Source organism: Astatotilapia calliptera, chromosome 7, assembly GCF_964374335.1.
Source record: "Astatotilapia calliptera chromosome 7, fAstCal68.1, whole genome shotgun sequence".
Classification (NCBI taxonomy): Eukaryota; Metazoa; Chordata; class Actinopteri; order Cichliformes; family Cichlidae; genus Astatotilapia; species Astatotilapia calliptera.
In genome coordinates, this window is record NC_137428.1 from 13949518 (window position 1) to 13960520 (window position 11003).

General features: G+C 40.4%; 1 protein-coding gene across 2 annotated transcripts; it reads left to right on the top strand.

The window, feature by feature from the left end:
• The first annotated feature begins 310 nt into the window (after nucleotides 1-310).
• Nucleotides 311-10867, top strand: ccdc62 (coiled-coil domain containing 62). Of its 2 annotated transcripts, none has more exons than XM_080304114.1 (13): nucleotides 311-716; nucleotides 822-862; nucleotides 943-1086; nucleotides 1304-1496; nucleotides 2202-2368; nucleotides 5478-5579; nucleotides 5674-5845; nucleotides 6436-6534; nucleotides 7118-7209; nucleotides 8022-8110; nucleotides 8898-9051; nucleotides 9931-10050; nucleotides 10280-10867. In XM_080304114.1, the coding sequence occupies exons 1-13, from the start codon at nucleotides 596-598 to the stop codon at nucleotides 10367-10369; spliced, it is 1584 nt and encodes a 527-aa protein (XP_080160240.1). In that variant the 5' UTR covers nucleotides 311-595; the 3' UTR covers nucleotides 10370-10867. The 2 variants fall into 2 exon arrangements, with proteins under 2 accessions (XP_080160240.1, XP_026028856.2); XM_026173071.2 differs by having other exon boundaries at nucleotides 554-670.
• The last annotated feature ends 136 nt before the right edge of the window (nucleotides 10868-11003 follow it).

An 11003-nucleotide genomic window follows, 5' to 3' on the forward strand; every position in this document is an offset into this window, starting at 1 on the left:
ATCACAGATTTATTTTACATCTAGTTTTGTTTTCATTACTGTCTAAGAACCTTCATAGACGTCTAAGGAAGGAAGCTCAAAACAAGAGTGAATACCAGAACAAGATGTTTGGGATTGGCAGAGAAAATCTATCAATTTTCAGGGGCATACCCATTTAGGAGAAATAAATTTAATAAATTACTGCTACTCCTCCTCCTACTACTACTACTACTAATAATAATAATAATGATAACAATTATTATTATTATTACTATTTTAAAAATAATTTCCCAAATATGGCATTAATGAGGTGTTTGTTAGTCTTGTTATTCTTGTTCTTTTATTTTGGAGTTATATTACATTATTTTGAAAAGTTCTGCAGGAGTTCCGTCACTGACGTCACAACATTCAAAAGTTGGTTGAAGTTTCTACGAGCTAACGTGTAAACTTTTGGGGGAACATTTGTAGCATGTTTCTAAATTAGAGCAGATTTGAAGCTTTTGGATAGTTGATATGGTAAGATAATCTTAGCTATCTTAATAAGCTAGCTAGCTACCGACTTGCCCTCGAGAGATGCCCCAGAAAAAGCTCGGCACAACAATAACAACAGTGACTGATGATAGAGATTGAACAGATTTTAGTAAAAAGCTGGAATGATGTGATGGAGAAAGGGAAAAGACTGTGCACAAATGTAAGTGCTCTTGGAAAAGCCTCAGCCTGTTCCCTCTGGTCAAATGGTAAACAGATGTTTTCAACTACATTTCCACCATCCTTCTTTTAAAAATTTTTTTTAAAAGAGGTGTAGTTTCATCCACCCAACATCCACTTCTGCTTTGTTTCAGATGCTTCAGGTGAGCGGTGGCATAGCACTCCAGTTAAAACGGTGAGTAATATCGACACATGTCGGGATAGTATTGTAGCAGAGTGATTGTAATTTGTTTTGTATTATATGACACCTTTAAGAAAAATGAAGGTGCTTCACTTGATGTGCACCAAATACCTGGTCGAAACAGCTTTAAGATGGACAGCAGACCAAAACAGGGCACCAAAGGCACCCCTCCCATCTTAGCAGATACCTTCCGTACTCCCAGCATGCAGGAAACTAAGGTAAGAGAGGATGGATTGCTAGGAGGATCAAGCAGGATGTTGCTGGTAAATCTTTCACATTTGTGTTTATTGTTTATATTGTTTGTTTGTTTTTTGCATTCAAAACCCAGTTATTGAAATAATTTTAAAAGTTTTATATCCTTTGACCAACACAATAACTGATTGATTCCTTCAGTTGTTATTTGAGGTTTTCTGTCATTTGTGTGTTTGGCAAAAGTTTACTGCAACTGACCTGAGCACCACCATCATCCAGAGGCAAAGGAAGGAACTGCACCTGCTGATGGCTGAGTTAAAGGACCGGGAAACAGAGTTAAATGCCATGGCTGCTTCCCATCTTAAGCAGCATCATACCTGGGAACAGTACCGCCAGAGGGTGTTGACCTTGGAGCAGAAGTGTGCCCATTTAGATGGTGAGGAAAGCTAAGGATATGTTGGTCAGTTCAATACAGCTGAAACTCACAGGGGAAAGCTGGGTTGCAAAGCAGCTTGCAGATGTCCAGCAACTGTAGGCAGGATACAGCAGCTTCAATAGCGCACTGTACATAAGATTTACCAATCCAATGTAGAAGGAAATTAAGCATAATCAGTTATGGTAATCTAAGGACCTTGGAAAGAAAAGTGACCGGACTTCTTTTTTTAGGCCTTCGCAATAAGGCTTAAAAATCTGTGACTCTCCACCAATTGTTCTTGGAACTGAAAAAGCTTGTTGGATGAGAGGTGAAAAGTCTTCAAGAAACTTAATAAAGTCCAGATGCTTTTCTTTCCAAGCTCCTTAGATTCAAAAGTGAAATATCAATATGTTTATGATAAACCATGACAATATTGTAAATAGCTTTGTGATTTTCTTTTCTCTTGTTGCTGACAGTGTAATTAATTTGTATAGATATGGTAATAACATGGTTGTTATGAAGCCATAATAAAAGTAGGAACCCCGGCTGAGTTGTAAAGAGACCAAAAATGCATTATATTAATAAGTAATCATTTTTTCTTTGTCTGCACATTGTTTCTATAGTTTGCACATCATCTGCAGACTGAGGCTGTTGATGAAGGTGCGTACACATGCCATTTTGTTAAACGGCCATATGGCGGGACTTTGTTCTTTTTTGTGTGTGCAGAGGAGGTGCAGATGCGTAACGAGGTGATCAGAGTCTTGACTAAACATGTGCGGCTGGTGGAAACCAGGGAGGAGGCGGCCCAGAAGGAACTCGACGAAGCCCGACAGCAGATCTGTGAGCTTGAAAAGAAGCAGAAGCACATCAGTGAAAAATGCCAAGACTTTCAGGTACTTTCAGGTACCGCCATAACATCAGCACACAGTTGGATACACTTAGTACTGCTGGGTGTGGTCGTTCATGTGATGAAACATAAAGATAAATGTTAAAAATGATTCAGGAATGAATTGGGTTTCTTTTTTTTATTTGTTTTTTAAAATTCCCTGATACACAATTACTTTTTTCAGCTAATCCCTTTTGGGATCGCCAGAATAGATCATCTGCCTCCATTTCACCCTGTGCCTCTCATCCTTCTCTGTCACACCAAATCTCTGCATGTGCTTATTCAGTACCCTCAATACTGCAGTTCAATATTCCAGAAGCTTCTATGTGATCTTCCCCTTTTCCTCTTCCCTCAGCTCCATCTTGAACATCCTTTGTCTAATATGGGCCTGGGCAATATGGGAAAAACAACAATTTATAACCCAGGGCTCTAGAGTGCGACCAATTTGGTCGCAAATGCGACCAAATTTTTCAGTGGTGCGACTAAAAATAAATATTTGGTCGCACAGGTGCGACCAACTGTTCCGGTAACAAAAAAAAAATCTCTGTAACTCTCCGTGTGGTCAACAACAGACACACATTATGCCCCTATCGTGGACTAAACCAATCAGAGATAGTCAGGGGCGGGACCTCTCTGATTGGCCGTGGTCCAGTTGAAAGTGCAGGTGGAAGAGAGAGGTGAGTAGCTTGAATAAAGCGATATCAATTCATTAACGGATTCCACACAAAGACCCAAACACGGAGCGGACCCAACACATCAGAATCAGCTTCGTCTTTCTCGGCTTTCTCACTCGACGGCCTGAACACGGACACGCTGTCGGAGCTTAGCGATTCTTCGGGTCCGCGCTGTGTTTACGTCTTTTTGCGCTGATTCTGAGCTGCAGGTTTTGCCTCTCTCCAACCAAAATTCACCGAGCCTGCAGCAAAAGAAGCAGCAAACTGCGCTTCACATTTGATCAATGTCGTCATGAATTCCCTCTGACTTTTGCTGTTTTGCTTCCACCACGATAAAAATCACACTTCCTGCACAGCTCTCTCTCTCTCTGTACTTCAGGAACAGTTTCCCGTCTCAAATCTGTTTTCTGCATTATTCATTCGCTTATTACCCACCAGTCTACCGTTGTTTACAGCGCTTTTTCTTTTTTCACTTAAATGACCTCGGACAAGAAAGCCTAATTTCTGCTGTTCAATACTGAAGAAATTTAAATTTCTTAAAATTATGCAAAATTGCAGAATATTTTTAAGGTTATCTGCTATAAAAAGCCAGACCAGGAAAATCTCCTTCATGTTTTCCTGTGTTTTATTCTCAGTTACTTTCACACAAAGGCATCTGCTGTGATTTTCACAATTCTGATGAAGTCTCATGTGTATCAGTACTGATAAATGATCAGAATTATAATATTTCTGACTGTCTGAGGCTAAATTGAATCAAATCAGGACTTTGAGAACCGGAATTGAATGGATTATAGAAATCAGTGATGATACTCAGCCCTAGTGAGCAGCCTAGGCCTGAGAGAAGTGGATGTACTGTAGCTGTGGGTAATAAGAAAAGATGAAAAGAACTATTGATAACTTTTTTGTTAAGTTAAGGCCTGATCTGTCTGAAATTCATAGCCAGTGCTCTGACACGGTGCCATCAATATTTGAATGCTGAAAAAGCACAGTGTATCCAGAAAACACATTGTATGCTGCAGTAAATGCACTGCCCAAGTGTCCCCTCTCCCCACGGCCTTTCAGCAGCAGACAGCAGCAAACAGGTCGTCAGAGGAGGCCAAGATGATGATTAAGTTTTTAACATTTTCTACAATATTGACAAAGCACTTTAAGCACAAGTTTGTTAGTTAATAATTTAGAAATTAATATTGTCTGTATGGACTTCCCCCCCCAAAGAAAGTGCACATGTAAAACTGCAGTGTTAAGCGATGCGGTTGAAAAATTTGAGTGCGCCTAACTTTTGTGCCGGTACGCCTAAATTTTTAAAGTTAGGCGTACCGGTGCGCCCATGTCAAAAAGTTAGTCTAGAGCCCTGTAACCATAATGTTTTAGTACCGTTTCATTAAATCTATTTTTTTTAGCTGTCCTCATGACATCATGCATTCATGATATCACTTTGTCTGTTTGTTTGTTTTTTCTGTCTTCAAGTATGGTACAGGATAAAGTGTGTTAAGTCTAATGTTGTGTAGCCAAAAGGTCTTCACACTACCAAATTCCTTGGATCCTTATTTCTAGCATTTCCTCATCTTTTGAGCCTTTTTTGGGAGCATCACTTTTGGTAATTCTGCGACTTGAGTCTTCTTTTTCCATTCTCATTTTGCCTTTTATATCATTTACACTCCTGATGTACTGGTGTGTATAGCTACGGTAACTCAAAGCACATGTGCTGCTACCAGCTGCTCCTCCTGCACTGTCTATCAGTCTAACCTGATGTTGCTCTAATCCTATTCTTATCACTTGCACTCTGTTCTCTGAGATTTTATCATGGATTTCAAACAGGTCAATAATAAACAGATGGCCTGTATTTGTATAGCGCTTTACATAGTCCCTAAGGACCCCAAAGCGCTTTACACTACATTCAGTCATCCACCCATTCACACACTGGTGATGGCAAGCTACATTGTAGCCACAGTTGCCCTGAGGCGCACTGACAGAGGCAAGGCTGCCAGACACTGGCACCACCAGGCCCTCTGACCACCACCAGTAGGCAACGGGTGAAGTGTCTTGCCCAAGGACACAACGACCGAGACTGTCCGAGCCAGGGCTCGAACCGGCAACCTTCCGATTACAAGGCGAACTGCCAACTCTTGAGCCACAAGTCACATCAACTTTGCATTCAAATTTCATTTGAATTGTTAGTGATGAGAACAATCTCTGTGGTTATAACTGAGTATTTTTCAGTGGAAGTCTCCAAACCCAAAGGTATTCAGGTGATGAAGGAGACCAAGACCCCCACCAAAGGAGCCCCACCCAGCAGCTGTTGAAACCTTGTGTTTTTGTGTTCTTAAATGAAGAGGCAATAAAACAGCTTGTTATAACACAAACAAGGAATATTTTGAACTGGAAGTCATGCAAAACTATTTTAGCACATTAATACAACTATGTGTCCATGCTGTTTTTCAGGAGAAGAACCAGAGTCTCAACTCCACAGTCACGGCTCTGTCCACACAAGTCGGCTCTCTGCAGGTCAGGGAGGAGGAGCTCAGTTCCATGCTCAAACTCAAGGTACACGTGTAAATCTTTGCTCTCTATATAATCTACTGGTCTTGTATCAATTTATGATGTCCCATCATTTTATCTAATTATTCTAACCCTTTAGGACCAAGATATGGCAAAAGCCTCGAGTTGTATACTCGATCTCTCAGGGCGCCTGCAAGACCTTGAGACATCTCTGAAGAAGAGTCGCTCACAGGAAAGCAAGCTCCTGAAAGACCTGGAGGAGAATAAAGTGTCTTACAAGGAAGCCAGACATGAAGTCACACAGCTCAAAGGTACATTATTAAAACTTTGTGTCATTTTGTTGCCTATTTACTCTCATTCTTTAGAGGGCAGATGATCAGAGGACACTGATATTGTTAAAAGAAAAATAAGGATAATGGAACAGTAGTCTGCAACTCTGCTCATAAAAAGGAATTGAAAGCCTTTTGGGAATCAGATTTAGAAGATCTGCCCTTATACGTTGTCTCCATGTGCTCCATGTGACATTTTTAGTCTGGATGTATGGCTGTATATTTTTTTCCAGCATTCACAGAGTTATGCACAATAAATTCTGTTAACACAGACTACAAGACACATACCATTTAGTGCTGACACATAAAGCATTGAAAACACAGGAGCTTTTTATGAAGGATCATTATTATAAAAACTCTAATGGTATCTGAACTTCCAAGATGCAGGTTGGACCGTATTTTTCAAACGGAGAACTTGTCCAACCATCAAATGGCACACTCCAAAAAACAAAGATCTTCAGCAGAAAATCTGGAAGAAAAAAAAGTTTGGCCTTTCTGTTAAAAATTAGTTATCTGTTTATTTGCATGATCAGTCGTTTATCGTGTTCTTCTATGTCGTGCTGTGCTCATAGAGGAGCTACAACAGCAGGTAACACAGAGCAGCACCCAGAGAGAGGAGATCATCCGCCTCAAGCAAGAACTCCATCTGCTTCATGGGGACACCCTGACAGGTACATCGCAAACACACTGTCTCACTGTTTTTCCTGCTATTTCATTGGTGGAAACTTCATGATGTATTTCTTGATATGTTTTTGACGTATAAGTCTCTTTGAACCCCGAAGGCTCGCTGGATAGATTTAGGACTGGCTAGTGTTACGTAGAGTTCTGTGTGCTTTATCCTGGTATATGGTCCTCATCTTTGATATTATATAATGAGTGAATATCTGTATGATAGCTATTTTAAATAACTGTTTTCATTTTCCTTTATTTGATGAACCTCTTCATCATTTTTTCTAATGTAAAAAAGACCAAACATATTGATGTGACAGTTATATGAAGTGGTTCTAGAAACGGAGAATAATCGGCATTTCATTCTCAGTGAATGACTCGCAGTAGATGGCGTCAGTGAACAGTGACAGTGTTAGATTCAGTAGCCAGGAGTATGTAGAGATAATGAGGTATGCAGTCCTGTCTTATCTCAGCAGTCTGCTTTTCTCGATAGAAATCTGTAGGGTAGATTGTTTCAGATACCTCTCAGCCTGAGAAAGACACTCTCCTGCAGAGATAAGCACAGCATTTGATCTCTTTGACCAGGGGAGCTGGGAAACAGCTGGAAAGATGAGCTGCTAGAACTGGCCCACTCCAAACAGGAACGCCTCATGTCTGAGCTCCGCTGCCTACGACAGGTATAGTTTCTAACATGTAGTATTTCCCTGAGAGTACTGAACAAAACATCATAAGCGTGAACCCATAAAATATACTGTGGTAACTGGAGCCCAGCTCTGGAAGTACAGCTTTCCTCATTCCTCCAGCATAAGGTGACTTACCGGTTGGACAACATACCTCAGTGTTTCTGCAGTTACACAACGCAGATGTTTGACTCTGGGATACTGTCATTGTCTAGTGCTTCTTGAAGTAGTAACAGGCTATAAAGGGTAAATAAAGAGAGACAGTGGAACCTCAGGCACAGGCACATGAAGGTCTCCTGCTTCTCCTGTAGATTAGTAAAACCCCTGAACTGAATTTGGCTGATGTTTTTTTTCAGCCATTCCCATGATTTTCTCCAGTTCTTTTGAAACTTTTTTGTGTCTGAATGTGCTTCATGTTTTCACGTAATTGCAGTCATTTTGTGTCTATAATTCAGGGGGAATGCAGTAATTTCAAATCTATTTCCAAGTGTCCAGAGTCTCTTTTTTTGTTACATCTCTGTCTCATTGTCATCTAGGTACTTGATATAGTGTGCCTCTAAATGATCATTAAACATATTTTTATATTAAGTTACAATTTTTAGGTAGTTTTCATCTGTTTGTAAGTGAGAATCTTTAAATCCACTTTTACTACTAGAATTTTTCTTTCAGCGTCTCTCTCTTTTCAACATAAATGCAGACAATTTACTCTGGTTTGAACCCCGCCTGTCATGTGGGGTCATGTTTTTAATAATTGAAAGTTTTAAGTTTTAAAAAAATGCATTCAAGTGATCATGTTTGTGTGTGTGCAGGTTTGTGAGAATCAGCAGAATGACCTGCAGCTGATGCAGCTGAGTTGTGAAACCCTGAAGGGGAAGACCAGTCAGGGATTATTGGGCAGGTGAATAATGTCCTAGGATAACAAACAAAACAGCAAAAAAAGTGCAAACCATGTAACAAAAATATGTGAAGGAACTACTTTCTGGTAGTCCTGACCCCAGTATAGTAGCTTTTCCACATATTGTTGTTCAATGGTTTGCACTAATTTTGCTGCTTTTGGACTGCTCCTGTTAGGGGTGGCCACAACAGATCATCTGCCTCCATCTCACCCTCCCCTCCATAGAGTCTTATTCTGTCTTCTTCACTATGTCCATCCATACTGCCTCCTGTCTTTTTGGCAGTGCCACTGTTTTGTGCAGCCAGAAATACATTTTAGAGCCCACAGTTATTAAAACCACAGAGGCTGCACAGCTGGCAGCAGGTGGTTTAAACCAACATGGTTACAGACCCTTTGCAGGCATATCATGTCACAAACCCATTCCAGCAAACTAATCTTTCACTGAGTAAATATGTGTGGATTATATTGTTGGCAGTAGGTATACTGTGGGGTTTTTAGAGACTCTGGACACTGATAGCAGCACACATACCCACAGCTGGCTTGTTGACTGGACAACATACTAAAAAACCCCATAAACATTCAGTGTGTGTGTCCAGTACAGTCCAATGTAGGAATGAATTAATTGTTTCGTAAGACTCAGATAATGTCTAAATGTCTAATTCTTAAATCTCAAATTTAGTAAGTGTCTGTGTTTTGTATATTAAATTGAATGTGGTAAAGTTGTGAAAAATCCTTCTAGATTTTTAACAGGAACAAAAGATTAATGAATGCGTCTCTCTCTGTGTTTCAGCCAGGATGAGTTAACATGTAACTATCCGAAGGATGAGTCACCTTCTTCACTCAGAGGGAAGAACTTAAAATCTGTGTATGATGATCTGCCTGCAGATGCTCTTCAAAGCTCAAACAACTGTAACCAGGGAGTCTTCTCAGCTTACTTGATGGATGTAAGACAACTTTATAAAGTCTCTCTACAAACCTCTTGTTTGTCAGGGACAGCATATAAGAAGAAAGTTTGTAGGGAGGGTGGGAATGGGGCTAAAATAGGTTGTTTAAGACAAGATGGGGCGATGTCAAGGGGCGATCGTGGCTCAAGAGTTGGGAGACTGACAACCTTCCTTGTAAGGTTGCCGGTTCGAGCTTGGACAGTCTCGGTCATTGTGTCCTTGGGCAAGACACTTCACCCGTTGCCTACTGGTGATGGCCAGAGGGGCAGATAGCGCGATATGGCAGCCTTGCTTCTGTCAGTCTGCCCCAGGGCAGCTGTGGCTACATCTGTAGCTTGCCTCCACCAGTGTGTGAATGTGTGTGTGAATGGGTGGATGACTGGTTGTGTAAAGCGCTTTGGGGTCCTTAGGGACTAGTAAAGCACTATACAAATACAGGCCATTTACCATTTTACAAGTTAAACTATGGGGGTACACCAAGGACCTGTATATGTTAAATTCAACTGTCAGTCACCCAAAGCTACTCTGATAGAGTCCAAAAACAAAAATATTGTGCTAGAAGTAAGTCTGTGTTTTTTTTATATGGAAACCGGAATGAAATACTTTTGACCACACAATTTAGGCTGGTGACAGTTCTGAAACATGCGTTGGCAAAGAATGATGACACAATGGAGTTGTCTTTTAATGCTGCTCAGGTTGGAAAAATTAAGATATTTCTGTTTCTAGTTGTTATTTTAAGCTAAACTAGCAAGATTTTAAGTAACTCCTAATATAAGCACAGACAAAAGTGACGTAAGGTTTTTCAGGCATTGCAAAACAAATCCGTCACCATATTGAAGTATTCCATTAAGACCAAGAGTTCTTTCCTTCTCTCATCAGGACGGCCCTCTTTCCAGATGCTCTCTGCAGCAGCTGTTAGATGAGTCCAGGCTGGTTGTGGCTGGTTCAGGGAACAGCATCCTGAGACTCCACAGTTCTTTACAGAATAGCAGCCAAATGGTGAGTTGTAGCCCACTGACCCTTTTTATTTCCAGGAGTCCCAGACACCCCAACATCACCCAAGTACCTCCATCCTCAAGTACCTTCATGACTTTCGGCCTCTTTTCATCTCTCTCTCTCCTTATTTGTGTTCATGGGGTGTGACATGAAAAGGATAAAAAATATTCAGTTCCTCCTGTTTGGGTGTGTTAATCATACCAGCTTGATCTTATTTCTTTTTCTCTAACAGACCAGTCCAGCTCCACCCAAAGTTCGTCCTCAACATAACACCAACCAGCCAGTAAATCACATGGACTTGATGACTCAGCTGAAGAATTGATTTTCCTCATGTATGTTTCAGTATTTACCAAAGTGACACAACTGTTGAGCACTAACTTTGAACTGAAAAATCAGTGTTACTATATTAAGCACTGCATGCACCACTTGTTGAACCTTAAGGCCTCCCAGGAAAAGGTGAAGTATAAATACAGACTGTGAAATGTTTTTATATCACTGATATTGTTTTAAATTGTGAGATGTGAATATGTCCTCTGTAAGTATTTAAACATATAAAGACATACAAAAATGTCATTGATTAACAAAGCCAAAGAGTGTATTTTTAAAATCTTATTTGTGGCTTTTAAAGGCTGAAACGTGTGGAGTGAGTGAGATGGGAAACCAGTCCTACAGGGCTGATGGGTGGTGTGTCCTTGTACCGTTTTTCCAGTTTCACGGGCTACAGATCAGCCTGGTGACTCAGCCGAAATGTCTGCGTCTTTTAATAGCTTTTACGTTTTTTTGTTTGTTTTTTAAAATAAAAATATCTGTATATAACCTACATGTATGGTACTTTATTACCTGACAGTCGCACACTTTTTTTTCATTTCCTTTCATTGTGTTATTTATGGGTTTGGATGGAAGCTGCTTTGTTCGGACAGCTTTTTTAAAGCATCCTGTGGTAATTTGAAGGAGCT